This window comes from Pseudopodoces humilis, chromosome 2, assembly GCF_049639895.1.
Source record: "Pseudopodoces humilis isolate 2021_Gansu_Grassland_sample_001 chromosome 2, ASM4963989v1, whole genome shotgun sequence".
NCBI classification, from domain to species: Eukaryota; Metazoa; Chordata; class Aves; order Passeriformes; family Paridae; genus Pseudopodoces; species Pseudopodoces humilis.
The window spans coordinates 5,487,746-5,509,668 of NC_142201.1; the positions used below are offsets into that span (position 1 = coordinate 5,487,746).

A 21,923-nucleotide genomic window follows, 5' to 3' on the forward strand; every position below is an offset into this window, starting at 1 on the left:
AGAAAAGATGATAAACAGCTTGTAACTCTATTCAGAAAAATGGGAAATACAGATTTTCTAAATGAACAAAAGAGGGAGAAAGGGTGTGGGTCCTATCTCCTGACTGTGGACACCTGCACATTTGATACTGGTTTTGGAAGTGCACCTATTTGCTCTTGATTATTTTTCTGAAGATGGAGGACACCTGTATTTAGCCTGTCTGAGGTGAGCCATGCCCATTCCCTCTCCTCCATGACAAGATGTACAAACCTTGTAACGCTCCTGAGGGCTCTGTGAACACCTGCAGGGTTCAGCCCACCCTGCCCTCGCTGCCTCCAGCTGGTAAAACCAGGGCAGGAGGAGGCAAAAAAGGAGGCACTGCTGAAGCTGGCTGGGATAAGAGCAGGTGACTGAAATCTGCTGTAATGAGCTATTTAATCAGCCCACAGCTGCACAAGGTGTTTTCTAGATGGGGAGAACACACTTCTAGGGGTAAGACAAGGAGGATGTGTCCTTATAGAAGCCAAGTAAAGTTGTGCTGAAGGCTGGTGATGTTGGTAAGCTTCCCACTGAGGCTGTTGTTGCAGCAGGGGATGTGGAAGCAGGGAGCTTCCTGGCCAGAAAACTGAAGCAGCCTTGTGGTGGCAGCTGAGGCATGTAAATCAGGATTAATAGTGTTCATGTTACCTACCAAGTAAGCTTTGCACATAGAAGGGGTAGTTCTCCATCTTGGAGAAGATGAATGTTGCCACACAGCTTTCACTTTCAGCTGTAAGGCTTGAATGGAAAATGGGATGAGTTTATTTTGTGGGGGTTTTTTTTTCATTTATGTGTTTTAAATATTGCTGGAATGTTTAAGCCTGTTAAGATGAAGCTGAATGTGACAATCTGACCAATCTCTAAGATTCCTGTAATGAGAAAACACTCCTGCTTCAGCAATCAAAGTGTGGTGCAGGGAAGCTCATGAGGACTGGGCTTTTTTGTTCCCCCTTTTTTTTACAGGTGAAGTGTAGCATCTTTAACCACCACAGCATCTGGCAAATGTGAGGCACTTCTGGGCAAACACAGAGGTCTTACTGATGCTGACTTTAAGCATTAATAAGGAAACTGCTCCTTGTATAGAGTTCTCTCAACAACACGTACTAGTTTATCCTTTTTATAGGGAAGATGGTATGTAATTAATATAATGTCAGAAAGTCAACTCTGCTAGAACTAAGCACATGCAAGATGGTTGGGGGTTGTGAAGGATGAAATTCCAAGGCATCTTTAATTTTAGGAAAATGGTGGAGTACTTTTAAGGATGTGGCAGGATAAACTTTATAGGTTAAGGTTTATGGATCTGAAACACCTTAAATTTGAAAACCACTTCTTTTGGGTACTGAGGTTTATCTGGGGGTTACCTGCAAACCTTGGACTGTGATGAAATATATGCAAAGCAATGCATGAATTTGTTCTGTTTTGCTCCAAGATCCTGCTTGCAGCCTGTGTGTTCGCATGTAAATGCCTCTGCAAATTCCTAGGTGTGCACTATGGTATATTTACCTCTGGGCAGAGAGGAAAGCAGTAAGCAGGCAACCATCCAGAGAGCAGTCTCCCTAATGAGAAGGAAAGAGAAGAGAGAAAGGTCAAATGCTTTGTTAGAATGCTAGAGCAGAGATCAAACACCTTTTCTCTGGTGTAATTTATGCTGTCTTTCCCAGCTCCTTCATCTGTGAAGGTAATTTGGATATAAAGCTAGATGGGTTAGAAACCCTGGCTTGTTTTGCCATCTAGTCTTGCTGTGGGTTTTATCTCCTGTCTGTAGAACTGAGGTTTCTCAGTGTTCAGCCAACACCAGACCTGCACTTCCCTCTTGCCTTCACATATAGACAATGTTAATTGCCTCTCTATAGTCATAGTTTGATCTTGAGATTATTTTCTGTTGGTAATTAAATGAAATTCCTTCTGCTCACAAACTTCAGCTGCTTCACAGCCCAAGGAAAAACATAGCTTACCATTTCATTTTTGTGCCTCCCAGCCCTTGGGAATCTGCCCCTGTCAGGAGCTTCACCAGACACTTCAGCTGGTACTTGTGTCTCTGCAAAAGAGTGAAAGGCTCTTAATTTTTTGTTGCTAGAAGCGTTCCTTATAAGAGAGAATAAGTTATTTACTGGTGCTTCATTTGCTGTTTTCTTTCACTTTGTGTATGTAAAACACTGTGTTATTATATAATTTCTGGGTATATATTATTTACACTCTGTGTATATAGATTCACTGTGTGTTTGCAATCTGCATACACTCTTGCAATACAAAGAAGGTATTTTCCTGTGTAGGATGGATGTGAGTCACAAGCCTTGCACTGACTAGCTCTCAGCCTAGGGAAGGGATTTTGTTCTGCAGCCAGCTGGGAGCAAAGAAAGTGGAGAAACCTGATGGGTGCTGTATTTATCAGGAGGTGTAGGCACCATCCTACAAACTGCCAAATACCTCCAAACCTGCACATCTACCAACAAAATAATAAGCCTGTAAGGAAAATGAAGAGAAAAAGAGGACACTTTTCTTTGAGGAGGCTTTTTAATCAGGTAGTTTCTCAGGAAAAAAATCCAAAATGGAGCAGGAGTGGAGAAGGGAATGAATGTGGAGTTTGGGCTTCCTTTTGCCATCTTCATAGGATCACACAGCTTAAGGAGTATCTGATTGCTCCTCCCCGTTGCTCCAGAGATAATGCTGATGGTGGAAGCAGTGGTTTAGGCAAGGTTCTCTCTCCCTGTGGAAACTCTGTGTTCTGGAAGGTTCTGGTGCTGTTCTCCTGCCTGTTGCTGCTGGCACAATGTGGCTTTCTGCAGTGAGCAAGACCCAAGACCTGGATTTCTGTGTTCCTCCCTCTCTCCTCGTGGCCAAGCCCTGGTTATGAATTGTTCAGCAGCCCTTTCCTGATGCTCAGTGCAAACCACCTGACATTAACAGTGTGTCCTGCCTGTCTGCTGGACTCCTGTGCTTGCCTCCCTCCCCACAGGAGGGGGTTAATGTTTCAGGCAAGGGCATGCATTTATGGAAGCATATTTGTTTCCTTCCTGCCAATCTCTTGTCAATGAAACTGAGGCACTGATGGTCACTCCCATCACAGAATCATTTAGGTTGGAGAAGACATCTGAGATGGCCTAACCTTTGTCTGATCACTGCTTTGTCAGCCAGACCAGAGCACTGACCAGAGCACCATGTCCAGGTGTTTCTTGTGCACCTCCAGGGGTGCTGACTCTGCCACCTCTCTGTGCAGCCCACTCTAGTGCTTAACAACCCTTTCTGTGAAGAAATTCTTCCTGATGTCCAGCCTGAACCTCCTCAGGTGCAGTTTGAGGCTGTGTCCTCTCATCGTGGCTGCCTGTGACAAGAGTTTATCTTCCCTCTCTGCTTTGTGCAGATGTTCCATTCCACATAAGGCTTCAAAAATACCAGGAGCAAACTGGTTCTGCTGGAGCAGGGTTCCACACCAACCTCTCCTTTTGGGCAGCAGCAAGGTCTCTGGCCATGCTGAAGGTGTCTGGCCAAGCAGCTGCTGCTCTGTGGTACCGTGGCTGTGTCCATTCCCTCTGCACATACAGGTGCTCCTTATCATAATCTCCTGATTCAGAAACAGCTGAAAATTTTGGCATGTGTGGCCAGCAATCAGGCCTTTTTAAAGGTACAGTAGCAGCAGACAGGAATGACCCACAAGTCAGAGCTCCTGAAAGATGTATCATTCTTCTGCAGGGTCAGTCATTTTCTGGCAGTTTTGATTCTGCCTCCAGGAAAACATGAGGGTGGTTGTACCAGCACAGCTGGTTTGTTTGTGTCCCTGCCTTTGGCTGGCTTACTCCCATGGAGTCCCTGTGCAGTGTCTGATTCTCACAAATACCTCTTTGGGAATTTTGGACTGGGGAGTGACGGAGATCAGAGTTGAAATACCAAATTGCATTGGAATTGTGTGAGAATGTTGAGCTCCCTTGCCATCCACATGCTGGTGTTACTTCCCTACTGAAGTTAAGCTTGTGCATGAAGAGAGAGCAAGGCAGGTCTTTTTTAAGGGAGCAGAATCAAATCACAGGAGTGCTTCAGATGGGTCTAGCTGGAGAACCTGACCCTTAATTTAGCTTAATTCAGTGCTGTTTAGTTGAAATAGCATTTCTTTCTGGTTTGAGCTGACTTAACTTGATGCTCCTAGTACACTAAAGGAGAGATCTGTTCCTGTCCAGTTAAGCTGGTGTAAGATGTTTCATGCACCATGTGGATAAGCCCTTATAACAGTTTCTATTAGCTATTTAATTTTCCTTCTTTTCTATTTCTGGTTTAAATAAAATGAAAGTTTGGAAACTAACAGTTTTTTCTTTGTAATTTTTTTTTCAAATTTAAGATTTGATCAATTTGTTGTTCATTTAAATCAGCTGGAGGAATTTTTTAGGACTTTTTTTTTTCCCCCAAAGTTAAAATAATTGAGTAAGGCTTTGCAATGAATAATCACTTCCTGAAGAATTTGAATGCTAATTAATAACTCCTTAACATGCTAACCTATCTGAAATAACTAAGGCATTGGGTGCAATTAAAATATGATTAAATTGTAAAGCATATGATTAAACTGTAAAATTATGATCTTCTTGACAATCTTTGTCATCCAACTTTTGCTTCATGTGTGCAAGGCCGTTTATTGAGCATGCTAGCTCAGCCTGCAGTAAAATTAAATTAATCAAGTAGTGAAGTAATCAAACATTCCCAGTGGATTAACAGGGCTTTGTGTCCTAAAGCAAATGGATTCCAACTGTCCCTTTCCAGTGCAGGAGGGATGGGGTGAGAAAGGGTCTGAATGCTGCTCTCAGTGGCTTAATGCTCTTGGAGCACTAAAGCTCTCCCTGTGTGGTGACCAGAGTGTGACATTGATACCCAAGTTGTTGTGAGTTAAATGGGAAAGACAAATGGAAGGAACTGATTTACTTTTTCAGCTCTTCCCCTTCATCTGGTACCTTCCAGCGCTGGGCACTGAATGAATGGTTATACGGGGTGGGGCTGACACCAGCGGGGGAAGGCAGCAGTAATCCTGAAAGGATTAGCCAAAATCACCTAGCAGATGAACGAAAACCGCTGCCAAGGTGGAAACTTCTCATAGTGCACCTGGCAAAGCTCGGTAGCTTAGTCATTGGTGATTTTTTCAAGTATGTTTTTTACTCCCCTCCCCACCTTGCATGCCTTTGGCTTTTGAAAACAGATTTATGCAAAGTGATTGTTGTCGCTACCTGGTGCTTATAGGAGGGTGTGGGAGGCACCTTCCTCCATGACTTTGTGAAATCCTGAGTGTACCCTGATCTGAAAAATGCCACCATGCTGTTCCTTAGCCACATCAAGGCAGTTTTCTGTCATTTCTTTAAATGCCCTCCTCTCATGTAACCACAGTAGCAGTCTTTTCACCTTTAGGTAAAAGCCATTAGTTAATAGAAAGCTAATGAGTGAGTTTACAAGTGGAAATTTCAGCCTGGTTTCTTAGAGAAGGTTTTATGGTGTAACAGCCTGTACTGAAACTGGCTGATTACTTCTGGTCTTATCTGAAAGCATTATCTATAAACAACATGAGGCATCATTTACAGGCCTGTCCTATAATTAGTTCAAGGAGAGAGATTTAAGACATCTTGAAGAGGGATACATGCTGATATGTAGTCAAAAATGACAGTGCTTTCCTCTTCAAGATTCTAGGTTTTGAAATTGCTCTAATTTGAAGGCAATCTTCTGGGAGTTGTGAGTGGTGGCAGCGAGTGTTTCTGTAGCCATCCGTGTGGCTCAAGGCAGTGGGAAGGAGCATCCTCTGCTTCCTTGGGCTTCAGGCTGCAAAACATGCTCTGGTGACTCTGGTGAGTCTTGGATTGGGATCCTTATCTTCAGGTGCCCTGCTGTGGGTGGCTGGCCTGCTTTTCATGTTTGTTTGAGCAGACATTATATGGCTGTAATTCTCTGAATTTGCCCTGTCCTGTGCACTGGGGTTCTGTGTGCTCTGTCCATGCTCCCTCCCTGTGCTCCAGTCACACCAGCCCAGCTGTGCAGGCGGTGGGTGGGGTCCTGCCTTTGGGCTTTCCTGTGTTTCCCCGGGCTGCTGGAATTTCCCGTCGCTTGTTGTGGGCTACAGACAGGCTCTGAGGACTGAAAGGTTATCAAAGGCATTTCTGATCTGAAAAGATTTTCCTTCTTGGGGATAATGAATGAGTGATGGTGCATGACTTGCTCCTAGTGGAAAGTTGTAGAATCAAAGAATCACTGAAGTTGGAAAAGACCTCTAAGAATCAAGTCCAGCTGTGAACCCAGCACCACCACTGTGTTCACCACTAAAACATGTCCTCAAGTGCCACCTCTACATATTTTTTGAACACTTCTACAGATAGTGATTCCATCATTTCCCTGGGTAGCCTGTTCCAGTGCTTTACAACCCTTGAATTTCTTCCTGATATCTAATCTAAACCTCACCTGGTGCACCTGGAGGCCACTTCTGGTCCTGTCACTTGTTCTCCTGGCTGCAGCCTCCTTTGAATAATTGTAGAGAGTGATAAGGTTTTCCCTGAGACTTTTCTTCAGGCTGAAGATCCTCAGCTGCTTCTCACCAGACTTGTGCTCCAGACCCTTTCCCACCCCTGTTGTCCCTTGTTTTCTCCCCTGTACCACATACAGGTACTGCAGCAGGAACTTAGACCCTCCCTGGCTTTTAAGTAAATAGCTTTGGTAAGGAGGCATTTATCTCTGTGTATGGAAATAAAATGTGTAGGGAAAACAGGAATTTCAGTTTGTAATGGATCAATTTTCAGAATTCAAACATGAACATCTTCCCAAGGGTTTGAAGGAAAATAGCAAAACTCTAAAGGTGTCTGGCCAAAAATGGACTGTGTATGACCTCACACAGTTGTGACGAAGCCTCAGGAAACTAGACTGTGTTCTTGATTTCAGGGAAGCCATTCTAAATAACTCTCAGACTAAACTGGTCTGTGGCTTTGTAAAATGGGAAGGGTTTGGTGGCTCAGGGGGCTGATGCTAAAAGTGGCAAGTTTCATTTCAAGTTTCAGGGGGAAGGAAGCATGCTCTTGGTATGCAAGTGAACAGAATTCAACCCTGAGCAAATGATGCTACAGTCTTGTGGGTATTTGGTGTTTTCATGTTAAGTCTGGTCTGGTTGAATTCTCAGACAGTCAAGATCCATGGCATCCATATTTCCAGCTGTTATTTTTGAAAAATTTGGAGTCTTCCATCTGCTTGATTCCCTTGTGTGAAGGCAAATCCAAGAAGGAGAAGGATTTTTGTACTCAGATTCCAGAGGGACACTATGTCACTGCTGCCTGTGTAGTCAGAGTTAGGCAGTTTGGCATGATATCTGTCTGTAATTTTCAGCAGTGGGCTCTCATCCCATTCATGCTTTATTCTCTGTGTGAGATAACTTTTGTCCCATGTCAAGTATTTAGCTCTTCAAGAGAATTCTGTTGCTGTATGCAGGGCAGTGCCTTTTATTTGCTTTCCTCCTGTTTGAAAGACTCTTGGCATAGGGAGGAATTTCCTCCTTCTAAATCCCTAACAAGTGTTCCCAGCCCCACCTATCCCAGTCTTGCATGTCCTAAACCCTCCTGGGATTGAGTTCTGCAGATCTGACACTCTGTGACACCCCAGGAAGCACAGCCTAAGCAGCATGAGGTGTATCCCCTCCTTTGCCTGATCTTTGCCTGATGGGTGAGACTTATTCCTTGTGACTAGTGGTGTGTGGTGGTCTCGTGCCCTTTGATGAAGCTTCTGGAATGAGACCAAAAAGCCATTGTTCCTTTTTGTAAAGTCCTTCTGACAGCTCCCATCAAAGTTCTTCTTTTTCTCAATTCCTTTTTGCTTTTCTGAGAGTTTCCACTGCTCTTTATCTTCCAGTTCCAACAAAATATTTTTTTTTTCCCCTTTTGGCGAATAAATTATTCTTCTCAAGAATAAAGATCTCTTCTTTCAAGAGATTACAGTTATGTGAAAAAGGCATAGGTGTGTGAAGCTTTATCTTTTAGGAAACTCTTGCCTTAAAGAAGAAGCTCCCAAGTGACAATGCAGAAAGAAACAAGGATTCATTCAGCTGAATCTGTTATATATTTTTTTCTTATTTTGGAGGCAGTTCCTGCCTGAACATCTGCTTCTAGTACTCTCTGTATAAAGGTTTATTTTACTGTTGGTTAACCTACAGAGGTATTGTAGGCTAGAATGTTAACATGGAAATAAGGATTTATTTTTTTTTTTTCCTCTCTGGATGTGTTTTTTTCCTCTGGCATCTGCTCAAACTAACCCTTAAATCAGTGGTATTGCCTGACTCTGGGTTACTCAACAACCAAGCAGCTGAGATGATCCTTAGATTAAAATGTGTTAAGAGTCCTGGAGGCATTATTAATTTAACTGATATCAGTGAAAACTTTTGGATTAATACAACACTGGCCAACACTAATACTTCTCAAGTGGATGATCTGGAGATGTAAAAATGAGACCTGGTTTTGAAGAGTGATGGTCCAGGTTGGGTTACTAGCAGCATTTTGGAGCAGAGAGCTCAACTTCTGTGCAAGTGTGCCATAATCTCTGAAATGATTACTTAGCCTTCTTACTGACAGGGATGTGTGTGAGGTTCTTGCTAGATACAAACTGGGGAGAAACTTACTGGGGTAGGAGAGATGATGGGTGAAATAAAAAAAACCTCACTACCCTTCCTCTGGTCCTCTACACGTGAATTATGGATTATGTCAAGTGGTAGGAATTCCTGAATATAGCTTCTCATAAGACAGATACCAGCAAGAAGGACCAAAATGGATTGAAATATGTGGGGAGTTCTTGCATTAGCATGGGTGTGGTTGGCAGGTATTTCTCCTTGCTCTTTGTCTCATGGCCTTTCCCTCCCATTGTAGTTATTACTTGCCTTCAAGGGCTTTATGCTACCTGCATTAGAGGTTCCCTTTGTGAAATAATTCTGTTTTGTTAAAGATGAGGATGTAAGCCTAATCCTGTTGTTTGTCTGTCACTTGCAGAAACCTCCCTACACCAAAATATCTCCACCTAGTATAAATTTCTGCCAATAGTTTGCAGGTCCATTGTTCCATGGGCTGAGCTCCTCTGCTTGCATTGGAAATATCATGATTAATTGAGCTGTTCCTCAAGGAAGGTCGAGGTGGAGGAGTCCCTGGTACATGCACAGATACACATGTACAAGGATGGTTCAGACTTCTTGGAAAAACAGAGTGAAGAGGGTATTGCTGCCTGAAATGATGGAAAGGGCAGAGCAGAGCTAGTGGCTGCCAGAGGATGTTCCCTCTTGCTAAGGAGGGGTGAGCATCACAGGAGGAGCAGCTCCCTCTTGCTTCCCAAGTGCAGCCAGAGTCCAGCCCTCCTGCTCAGCCAGGCTCTGTGATTTAAGTGGGAATGTGTTTTGGATGCATTTCCAGCTGGGGCCTGGAAATGCTGAAAGAAGGAATGTTGTCTGACCTCAGCTCTCTGCCTGACACCTGGGATGTCTCAACAGTCTCAGTTTCTTCCACTGCTTACAGCTGCTAAATGTCTAAAAGCTCATAAACGTGATTCCCTTTATCTTTGCTCTCCATTCTGACTGTCCAGTGTCTTGACAGAGTGCAGCTGAAGTCCCATAAAACTTAGAGAGGATGAAACTTGACAATAATTGAGATACTGAACACTAAGTAAGAACCCAAGGCGAGGATGGATGGGGCTCTGAGCAACCCAGAGTAGTGGGAGATGTTCCTGCCCATGGAGAGGGATTAGAATGGGATGATCTTTAACATCCATTAAAACCCAGATCATACCAAGAACAGTATTGAGCTATTAAAATTGTAAAACTCAAAAATGATCAATTTTAAGCGTGGGGTTTTCCCTGTCCAGTCTGCAGTTACCTTTCACACTGATCCAGAATTATAAAACCCCCTTGGTAAATGTTTTCAACCCAAGGAAGGAAAGAGGAAAACTCCCTCCCTTGGAAGTTTTGAATTCAGGTGGTGGATATAGCCTAATCACAAGGGAGAAAGGGAAATTCTGGGGAAATTTCTTAGGAAGCAGAAGGGAAACTATTTCAGGCTCAAGTGACTGCTTTGAGCTGACAGAATAGTCAATAAAATGCCTTTATTGCTTTTGTTTGATGCCTTATTTAGGAGGAAGTGTAACACACTAACGCCAGAGAATTTCTATTTCCCAAAATTGCTTTCCAGCCCAATACAGTGAGACCAGGGAAAATCCTGACCTGCAGCTTTTTATTTTTGCTAGCAACAAGCTTCAGGATTACCAGTTTCTTTTCCTTATTGTGATTCCTCTCTTCCCTTAGCTATTTTTATTTGCATAATGTCTCAAAGAGAGGTTCTTTCTACAAGATGTAGTTGTTAGTGATACATATAACAATCCCACCAAGGCTCAACAGCAGCTTATTTTTTCCTCTATCAGACCTCTTAGGACAATATGTCTCAACCCTGAATTGTAATGCCAGAATGAGTAGGATTTATATTTCCTACCAGGTAAGAAGAGGAAGAAAGCTGGACCAAGTTCAGAAAATATTTTTGTTCTATAGGAGAGGGTTAAGTATGCATCAAAAAATTGATAAGCCTCTTAGGTAAATGAGGCTAATTAGCAGCCTATGCTGTTGAAGCTCCTGCATTGGATGTGGAAATGCTGTGAATGGTTGGTCTGAAAATAGAAGTTCAGGGTGAGATTGATGAAGGCTGGTGTATCTTTGCTTGGCTCTTCCCTGGAGAATAGTGTTCACTTGGGACTGACCTGACAGAGTCCCTTGCTGAGGGTTTGTAGACCTGGAAGACAAACCCTGACAACAGCTCCTCTGAGCAAGAGAAACCACCCAAGTCACATCTGGTGTTCTTCTACTCAGCTACAAAATGCAGTTGTTTGAACATGTTTATTAGCAACTATTCATCATAAAGGTTTTATAGACTTGGAACAAGTGCTGGGGCCAGTCAATGATATTAATTTGTTCACTGATGTCAGAGCTACTGAACCAAAACCAGCTGGGCTCTGCCTGAGCTGTTCTCTCAAGGTGCATTGCTCTCTAAAAGCGAAAGTGAGGGTGTCTGGGTTTAATTTGAGGTTTGTTTTCTCACAATTCTTGTAAACAGACCTGCAACTGCAGTTTGTGAGAACTTTTTTGAGGCGAGAGGAGCTGTTTATAGAATTAGTTTTCCCAAGTAATTCATAGCATGTACCCAGTACCACTGGTGTGCTGGGGAATTATCTCTGATATTTCTGCAGGTTCTGGTGGCACCTTTTTTTATGCAAGGAAGAAAACAGATGAGAAAATAATTAAGAGATGGAAAAGCTGTTCCCTTCTCCAGGAGCCCAAGTTGCCCCAGCTTGGATTATAAATCATGAAGTGCTCATGGAATACTTTGAACTAGTACAGGGATGGAGTCGTAGTGGTTCAAGGACTCTTAAACCAGTGTTAAAAATAAGACTGAGAGTTGCTAAATATTGCAGACTTAAACCTGACCCTCTCTTCCCTATGGAATTGTTTTCCCATCTCCAGCTTTTTGAAAATATTTATGAAGCTGAAGCCTACACAGTCTCTTAAACCTAGCTGCTCTGGTGTTGGAGCAGAAAGCTTCCAGTTTTTACTGCTGTGTTACAACCATGGGAATATTAATGTCCAATTAACTTCTGTTTGTCAGAGACAGATGTGAACAGGATCCCAAGCACAGGCCTTTAATCCCTGTAAGCACTTCATGCTTCTTTTGCTCATCTGTAAATAATTGTTCAAAGTGCAGAACAGCCATACAGAGATATTTTACCCAGGTGCTGAAGGACTGTAGACTTTTGGCTTCAGAGTTGAAGTGGATCTATTTTTTTGTCTGAAGAAAATGTCTGTAACAATCAACTTGTGTAAATAGGAGAAGGAAGAGTGGGGTTCATAAGCACTTCCTGCAGGCCCCACGCTCTGGAATGTTTCTCAATGTTCTTAAAACTTTCAGATCTTTTTAATGTCTGGTTTGTATTTAGTTCAGCCAAATGATTTCCTGTCTGGAACACCCATCTCTCAAGCATTGTGTAAGCATGATCAGACCTCATTCTTGTCCCACCAGCAAAAGAGAAATTTCTATTAGTAATGCAATGGCACTAATAGCATTTTTTTTATCCCTGTAATCACGGCCAGGGAGATGCTGGCTGCTTTTCAAATTAAAAAGCTTGGGGTCTGGAAGCAAAGTAAGGAACTCTTCCTTTCTTTTGAACCTCTCTAAAAGACCACTTGTGTTTCCTTCCTACTTAGGGGTCTCTGCTCAGAACCATGACATGAGAAAGAGGTGGCATCTTTCCTCCTACCCTTTTCTGACAACAGTGTCCTATTTTTCCCATGGCTGTGTGCATGTAAATTAATTTTCATATTTCCTGCTCTCCCCTTTAGGTATATGTGGGGACCTACTGCAACTTGTTTCATTGTTGTTATCTGTGCATGTCTCTTGGTGAGGAGGGGCTGTGTGTTACTTTTGCTTTTTCTGTGGTGGTTCAGTGCCTTGGCTTTCCTGTTGGAGACTGTAGGACTTCAGCAGGACTTTTATTGTGAATGATCTTTTAAGTGAAATCTGTACTTGGTTGAAGTGTTGCACTTCTGGAACTGGAAGACTATCAACAGCTCTGATCTTAAAGCCCAAACCCAGCTCATCCCATTCCTGCTCTCCCCTTTTCCCCAGTGGACAGTAAAAGGCCTCTTTCCCCTGGAGAAAGCAGATGAGCAGTGCAAGATGGAAGCCAAAATTTTATTCTGTCACATTTCTTATTGCAATTTCTTTTTGTGTTTTCCCTTTCCTAATGCAAAATCAGCTCTGGCAGCCTTGCAAGCTGTTCTCTGGGATAGCTAGGACAGAGAGGATAGAAAATCCAGCCTACAGCAGCATTACAGATGGCTTTACAAAAGATGAATTTAGAACTGAGTAATGGAAATATTTTGCATTGGATGTTGCATTCCCTGATAGACTGGCTGTCAAGGGAAGGCAAACTGTTCCATAACTGCTGTGAGAAAAGGGCACAGAACTGCACAGAAAGGGCAAATTAGTCCTGGCATGGGTTCTCTGATGTCTCCTGAAGTTAATGCTTTTGCCCTCGAACACAAGTTCCCTGGACTCAATAGTTAACTTTACAGGATTTAGTTTTGTCTTTTTTCTTGCCTTGAGAAGAGAATCTCTTTGGAGTTTTTATTTTCTTATTTTTGCAAGATTTGTCAAAGGCCTACAAGGTATGTTGGGGAGAAGAGGCAGGAATTAAGCAGGTGTTTTGCTTGATCCTACAAACCTTACTTTTCTTAAGAAACCAGGTTGTGAACTGTTAATTGCATCCTTGTGCAATTGGCTGGTGCTGATTTTCAGTTGTTACTGAATGGGAAATGTTAAGCCAGTCTTTGAACTTAACAACTAAAGATGACAACCCAATATGTAAATTTATGATAGCTCCCAAGAACTTGGGGGGGGGGGAGGGAATAGAAGTCCTAAAACTTACTGACTTTTAAAATAGTTTTTAGTTTGCTCTTCTAAGATGAAATGGTTCAGTGAGAAGGGAGCTCTGGTAATGAACTGTCTTCACCAGTGAGTTTGTTTAATATCAGAGAGCACAGTACTTTTCATCTGAAAGTAGGACACAGCTGAAAGTAGGCTGGAGAATGAATATCTGAAAGGAGCCAGATGATATCAGGCTAATAAACTCTGCCCAGATGTTTTGTGTTGCAATAGCATCCGGTGGTCACTTGGTAGTGGACGGTGGGGTCATCCTGAGGGGCCATAGGGTCATCCTGAGGGGCCATAGGGTCATCCTGAGGGATATGATGGAGGTCCATTTAGATATGGCCCTGGGCCCAAACCAAGTACCTCAGCAATGAGTCACTGGCTCAACTGTGTGAGATTCTTCTGTAAAGGAAACTTGCTGGCTATGTGGGCAGCTGCAGCAGGGAGCAGCACATGGGTCGCTGCTGTCTTGTCTTTTTTGTAGTCTAGAGTGCACCAAACTAATTTTTTCTTGCTGTCAGAGATGCCAAAGAGCATCTCTTTTAGATGCTTGTGCTGTTTGGAGCACGTTGGTAAGCAGTGACTTGAAAAGAAAGAGCAGCAGTTTGTGCAGAACCACAAGGTTTCATGCTACGAAAGATCAACCTGACCTCTTTGTGCTTCTATGCTTTCAATGTAGGAAATCCCCCTGTGAAAGTTTTAGGTGAACTTAGTTTTGCAGCCTATTTTCCCTGATGTGGAAGTTGAGGGTGTGAAATGCACAGCCCAGATAAGGCTTGAAAATTCAGCAGAGCATTGCACTGACCCACAGTTGGGTCTTTAGAGCTTGCCTTCCCCCAAATAACTCAGACCTTTCCTTTCTGAAACAGCAACATTTACCTTCACCAGTGTTGTTGAGAGTTCTTGACAGTACTCTGGCTGAAGCACTACTTGTATGACATCTCCCAACACTCATCCTTACTTCCCTTGAACTCGTGCTCTTTCCACCGATTAACACCCTGTGAAATATCATCTGATGCCATCTCATACCAGATGCTTTTTCCCTAGGATGACCCAGTACATGCTTTTGCAAGAGCAGGAACAGATTGCAGCTCCACAGTTGTGATTTGGTATCTCTGGGTAGCTGCAGGAGCTGTTTGTCTCTGCAGTGCCACAGACACAAAGCTCCTCTGCACAGTAGCAAGTGCCTGTGGCACATTTGCTTTGGCACCCTCTGAGCTCTTGGCTGGAGTTGTGCACAAATGAAGAGGTTTTGCATCACCTAGATAACAACTAATCTTTGGAAATCCAGGAAAAAGTGGGTTGGAGCACTACAGAGATTCTGTGCCACTGATTTGGAAACACTGTTGAATATGTATATTATATGGCAGCTAATTGCTGGTTGGGTGCGTGATGTGCCTGGGAGCGTGAATGGCAGAAAGATGCACTGGTCGTTCCAGCCATGTCAAAAATCAAGGGGGTGTGTGAGTGGAAATCTCCAATATCCCCTAAGAACTCTGAATCCTTGGATGCCTTCTGGGATATTAGAGAACCAATGTCATTTATGAGGCCATCCATAACTGAGCAGATGGTTATGGCTATGTAGTGTCAGGGCCAGCCTTCTCAAATGTTTCTCTGTTCATATTTCCTAGACTCATGACTTAAACATTGAGCATCCAAGCTGTGAAAACTTTTAAGCTGGTTACTCTCAAGCTCCTCTGGTAGTCTCTGCTTTAGTGATCTCTTAAGGTACAAATAGACACAAACCAGAGACAGGATCTGAGCTTCCTCTCATATCGTGTATGTATGTAAACACCAGTGAATAACCCTGTTCTGTGATGTGTAAAATATCAGCTGAAGGAACTGTGCTTCTAGATATGTGAGAGATCATTGTTTATCTCTGGGTTTCTCTAGTTAAGAATGCTGGCTGCACTGTCCTTAGAAAAGACTACCTTCCTTTATTCTGTTCCTGCACAAAATGTTTAAAATCATAGCCCAAATACTTTATTATTTATCCATGTGCAGGGTAAAGGCAGGACCATATCTGGCTGGGCTGCTTTGGCATCTCGTAGTATGCTGAGGATATTTTGTTTGGATGGAAGGGATGTCCTTTTTTGCATGCCTCAAAGTACTTATCAGTGTGCTTCCACTACAGTCAAACTCTCCTAAAGCCCAGTAGTATTCAATGCACAGCTGTTGCTGCTAAAATAAACAATTGATTTTTCTGCTTTGCCATCAGATTCTAGGGAAGTAGACACTTCCAGGGAGATGTCTAACAAACAGGAGGATTTTTGTCATTGCAATGTCATTGCTACTTTTAGTCCAGACAGATGTAGAAACTGAGTGGGTCTTCCTATGGGTGGGAAGAGATGTTTTCCCTGACAGCCCTGTTCCCACAGCTGGACTGTCTGAATTCACATCCTCTCTTGCCACCAAGAAGGTTTTCTTCATGCAAACTCATCTTTTCGATGTGCCCAAAACTTGAGTTCTGAGTACTTGTGGTAAGAGATGGCCAGACTTGGGCCTTCAGAAATGACTAAACTTGAGGTGAAAACTGCACAGAAACTTTGATTTGGAAAGGCAGGATTCCTTCTCCAAATTATCTTTGCGTATAGGTAAAAAGAGCTGATGTATTCAATGGGAGCTTGAGGTGATTGATCCTTGATAGGAATGTCACAATTACCTACTTCTTACCCAAACTGCATCTTGTAACTTCAGCTGGGGCAGTGGGGAGGAGTGTTGGGTGGGACTTCTGGGCCACCTACTGCATCCCTAGCTCTCAAAGGAAAAGGGATGTGGTGTCCTCAGATGGCAAAGTACCAGGTGCTAATTGATTAGGTATGGCATTGTGTATATTTTACAGCTGGCTGCCAAACATCCTAAGGCCTCATTATAATGCAGGAAAACAAAGTATTGTATTTGGATATTTAGAGCACTATGGAATGGCATTAAACTTTACAGCTGGCCTTTCTGCAGACACAAATGTCTGTCTTATTTGTGAGAATGTCATGGAACAAGTTGGTTTTTTTCCCCTCCCCTTGCTGACACATTTGTGGAAAGTTGACTAGTAGTTATTTGGTGTGATTTGTCCTGAGTTTTAACTGACAGCTGTTAAACAAAGTAGTAGCTTCTGGCTTCAACCCAAGTTAGAAATGATTTGTAGGAAGCATTCAAGGTATGTGAAGTTGACATGACCTAGTTTCCTCAGAGCACTCACAGAAATCTTCTCTAGATGTTAACATGCTGATCTCGTATTTGTAGTTCAAAGCCCTTACGTTCCTGTCCTGCTACCAGATGGGATTTGAAGAGCCTTGTTGAATTTGTATCTTTCAATGCCCCAGACTGGGAGGAACTCAAAGCTGACCTTGGTCCTTCTAGGACTGTTTATTTAGCAGACTGAACTAAGAGTGTTGCATGTTGGCCTTTTTATAATCACTGAAGCTGTAATGTAAACAATCATTTGAGAGATTGAATTGGCAGCTGAAGGACAGTGAACACCTCAGGGCAGCTCTGAAACAGAACACAGGTTTCAGAAATTGAAATAATCCTATTTCTACACAGTTATTAAGGATGGCAAAATGTCTGGGCCTTGCAGTCCCTGTTCTGGAGCCACCCAAGATGAAATACCTGCCCTGGCCTAAGCAGAACAAGACACGGGGTGTCTCTGATCCACACCTTGCTGGTAGGGAGTCACTGGTGGCCTTGCCATGATTTGTGTGACCTCCCTGAGCTCTATCTCTTACAGCTGCTTCACCCCCAAATCACTGCCTTATGGCCTGCAAACGCAAGGTGCATTGGAGCTGAAGCTTCCATTTACACCCCCTGGAGATAACCCTTGACATGAGGACTATTTCTGAGTGGGAAACTTGTTCACACATCTCTCATCACAGAAGAGTAAGAGAAAATAGGAACCAAGCTAATAAAACTGAATTTTAACCGAGGATATCCTAAGCTAGATCCTTCTCTCCCTTCTGAGGTGTGGGACACGCCTGAGGTGGGTCTGAGGCAGGGACATGCTGCCAGCCATGTCAAGCCAGCAAAGCTGCACTGGCTCGGATCAGCTCCTGCAGGTCACTCTGCATCGGAATTGGGTGGCTCAGCTTCAGTGAAAGCAATATTTGGAAAGCAGCTGTAATGAAGTGGCTTCATTGCATGACCACCATGAAAACTGTAGCCACAGCAAGGTTCTCAAAAGGTGAAATTAACTGTGTGGAGGATAATATTTGAGGACAGAAGTTTCCCATGAGGAAATTCAAAGATCCCCTAGACAGACCTACCATACAACCCTGCTGGCTCTTTAATTAGTTGTTTTGCTTTTTGGTTTGAGACTCTGAAGGTTTCATCCAGGCACTTGTGCAGCTCTATCCTGGTATTGTAAAAGGAGTTTGTACTCAGCAAGACACTGCTGCTTTCCTTGACATTAATAGATCCCAAGTGTGGGCCAATGTTTATGGAATTAGGCTTCCCCAGAGTACACTTTTGGATGAATGACAATGCTTTAGTACAAATCAACACTCTCTTCTCTGCTTCATTCCTCTGTGGTGAGAGAAGAAATGGGGGAGGGTGTATTAAAATATGTTACAGCACAGGGATTTACATGCGTCTTAGGGACGAAATGAAATGCAATTCTGACCCCTGATTCTGTAGCTTGACACAGCTATCTTATAGAGGGGGCTTTTCCAGGAAAACCTTTTAGCTCTGAAGCTTTGAATTTCATGCCCCTACTCCCTTTCCCAGCAGAAAGGTGCAAGAAATGCAACACATGGGGACCCCAGGGAGTCCCATCCTCACATATTGTTGCAGAATTTCTTGTCAAGAAAAAAATCCTTCCTTATCTTAAACAAATCATTCTGTAAAAGAATATTGATTTTGTTGTAGGAGACAATAGAAGCTCTGATGAGATTCTGCTGTATAGATCCTATCACTGTGGGCCTCTAGATTCATACAGGGTCTATGAATCTAAATATCTTTCAAAAATCTCAGAGAAGTGTAAGTACAGTGCTACCCATAGTCCTGCCAGCTGCCAGGGAAACTTAGCTTGCAGGCTGAGTTTTCAGCTGCATCTCTATGGGTGACTGAGTGAGGAGTGTGTGGGAGTGAATTAACCACGGAATGGCCCTTGCTGGATCTGTGGTAGAGCTGGAAAATGGGCACACTCCTGTCTCCATTTCTGTTCACGTTGTGGATTTCTCAAAGTCTTCTGGGCATCTTCTTTTTTCCCTTCATCATTGCTATTGCTATTTAAAGAAAATGTCATCCTCTGGGTAATTGCATTTGGGTAAGAAGAACAACCAAGTTTAAGGTCTACCACAAGGAGGTCATATATGGAGTTCTGTATGCTCTTCCCTTTCCTGATGTCAAAATAAATCAGTTCCCTTTGGAGAGACAGTGGGAAGGTTCTGCTTGGCTCTCGCTCTGATCTCTCTCTGTGGTGACAGCAATCATTGGCCTGGCAAGACTATTGATAAAGGAGCTGAAAGCAATTTGGCTTTTACAAAAAAACTTCCGATTCAGAACTTAAGCACATGCCAATGTAGAACACGGGGTGCTCAGATGTTAGAAGAGAAGCCAGAGTTGGAAGTTACACTTAAATGCACTTAGTTGAGAAATGTGTTTGGATTGTACAACTAACTATATTCATAAATTGATGGGAGGCAAGAAAAATATCAAGCAAACAGCAGCCTCCATCTCATTTAGCCTGCTCTTTTCGGAAGCCTTGCAAGGATGTTGTAAGTGGAATAAAATAGAATGGAAAATGGCATGGTAGCATATGCACAAGGTGGTGTAAGAGGAAAATAAATACATGCAAAACTAAGTTGTAGAAATAATTTTTAAAATTATAACCCTATAGATTATAACCCATCATAGTAATCTAGATGAATAATTTGCCTGTTTTCTCCATCCTTCCCATTCTGTAATGAAGTTGCATTCCTCAACTGCACCAAGCAAAAACTGGATTGCACCACTCACCACTGTTCTTTCTTACAGAAGTGAATTCGGAGTGAAACTTTGGGTATTGGAGTGATGCAATTAATAACTCCCTTCAGCACATGGAATTCATGCCCATGCAATGCTACACTAAGACAGTGGCACTTCTCCAGCTCCTGTTAGCACAGGCTCCTCTGCACCACACCTTGCCCTGGGGTTAGGATTTGCCTCAAGCTGCAGTTTAAAAAACATGAGCCAATGTGAACTGAAACCAATGAATGGAAGTATCTGAGGCTCAGGCTGCTTTGAAAAATATGACTGCAGGTACATTCACAATGTATACACATCCCCAAATGCCCCTGAAAATTGTCAGTGTTCAGTGAGAGACTCAGTGAAGTATGATCACATTCAGTGTGTGTGTGCATATACTGGACTGTAGCAGAGAAGTGTCCCATTGCTCAGAGGATGGTTTTTATGCATTTTCCTCTCCTCCCCTTATTCCTCTCACCTGTTGAACCAAAACTCAGTCATGGACATGTCCTGGCACCTGGGCTGTCACCTTTGGTGGCTGTTTAGGAATGCTCAGCTTCTATAGGAGGCAGCTGCTGTGTAGGCTCTGTGTCCTGAGGGAGGGAAGGCTGTAACACAGTTCAGAGAAGGAAAGTGAGAAAGGTGTGAAAGACAAACCAGCTGAACTCTTTCAAGGGATTCTTAAGTATTCATCATAGAAGCACAGAATGAGTTGGAAGTGACCCTGAAAGATCATCTTGTTCCCCAAGGGCATCTTCTACTAGAGCAGGTTCCTCAGAGACACATCCAGCCTGGCCTGGGTGCTTCCAAGGATGGGTCATCCACAACTTCTCTGGGCAAACCATTTTATTCCCTCACCACTCTCACAGTAAATAATCTTTTCCTTATGTGCAACCTAATCCTTTTTTAGTTTAAAATCTCTGTCCTGTCACTACAGGCCCTGGTAAAAAGTCTCTCTCTTACCAGCCCCTGAAAGGCTCCTCTGAGGTCTCCATGGAGCCTTTTCCAGGCTGAACAACCTCAATTCTCTTAGCCTGTGTTCAGAGGAGAGGTGTTCCAGCACTGTTTTTGGACTTACTCTGGATCTCCTCCAACAGGTCTCTGTTTTATGTTAGCAGAAAACTGTAGATGCCATTTACCATGATAAGGTGGGAAAATCCAAGAACCCCCCTAAAGAGCTGACTCCACCTGGGTGTGTGGTTTGGTGATGGTGTTGATTGGCTTTTTTTCTTTTTAAAGAATATATAATTTTTTCTTTTGTAAAGTGAAATGTTCTTCTCTCACCCATCCCTCACCTCCCCCCAACCACTGAGTGACTTCTCTGGGGAAAAAAATGCCCAGAACTGGTGACTGCTCTACCAAAAGATCAGTCTCCTGAGTGTGGTATACAACCATACAATCTTTTTTTAGGGCTTTCCCAAATGGGGAAAGTGTATCAGAGACTTTTTTGTAATGCTTATCGTGGTAAATATTCCAATAACCTGAACTATATTACAAGAAGAGCCCTCAGAGCTGAAAATTTCTCACCACCTCCTTTTCCTTTCCAGAAAGAGACAAATAATTTCTCTAGAATGAAAAATCAGTGCTGACCTTTGCACTACTTACACTTGTTTTACCAAGATAAACTCCAAGTAATGGCAAGCTTTTTGATTTAATGAGAACTGAAATCTATAGCTGTGTCATTTCACTTCTTCCTCAGGATTCACTTTTAGTCAAATGGTGAAACACTTCTATTTAGCTTTCAAAAAGACAAAATTATCTGGCATGAGCAGGCTCTTAAGGAGCCTGAGCCAGATTCATGGTGAGGAGGTGTAAGAAATTAGATTTTGTGACATTTTTTGCTCTGTACTTTTCCCAGGTGTCTCTCTCTTACCTTCCTCTGTCCCTGCATTAATTTGTTGGGTACAGTCCCCTCTCAAGGATAAAGTGATAAAGAAAAAAAATAGATTTTAAGATAGGAAAGTTGTTTTAAATGCCCTCTTATTGGGACTGGCATGTACATCTATTGCTGCATAGTTTTTGTGGTTTATTTTTAAATTAATCTAATATAAATCTGTCAAAACCAAGACACAAAATTTGTCTGAAGCCTGCTTGTGCAACAGAATTTGGTTCTTTTTTTTTTTTTTTTTTTTCTTCAATTTCCACCACCACTTGTAACAGAAACCACAGTGACTCAGTTTGGGAAAACCCTCCTGTACATTTGTTTGCCCTCTTTCTTGTCTTGCTACTCTTACACTTGGCTTCTTCACTGCCTGCAGCCTGGACCTTAGGTTTTGTGGTTGTGCTGCTCAGCACCCTGGGACCTCTTGCCTTCCTTTTCAGCTGCTGTTACTCTCTGCCAGTTTGTGAACAGCAACCATTCAGAACCTGAGAAATTACCTAGAGCTCATCATTGCCAAGATGCTGAATGTCTTGAGCCTTTGCTCTTGCTCAGGTGACATTCTGAGGCAGAGAGTGTGATTTGATTGTTTTCAGCCTGGTGTTCATCCTCTGAATTTCACTGAACTGAGACTCCCTGTTCAG

At 42.9% G+C, this 21,923-nt stretch overlaps 1 protein-coding gene across 1 annotated transcript in view; it reads right to left on the reverse strand.

Annotated features, from left to right (window-relative positions):
- Positions 1–21,923, reverse strand: part of LOC102106124 (myelin-oligodendrocyte glycoprotein-like) — a 30,979-nt gene that overhangs the window by 8,539 nt on the left and 517 nt on the right. The window contains exons 2-4 of the mRNA XM_014255657.2: positions 19,879–20,008; positions 1,974–2,056; positions 1,522–1,574 (exon numbers count right to left, since the gene is read on the reverse strand). Of these exons, the coding sequence (XP_014111132.2) occupies positions 1,522–1,574; positions 1,974–1,981 (61 nt within the window). The 5' untranslated portion in view covers positions 1,982–2,056; positions 19,879–20,008. The remainder of the gene's footprint in view (positions 1–1,521; positions 1,575–1,973; positions 2,057–19,878; positions 20,009–21,923) is intronic.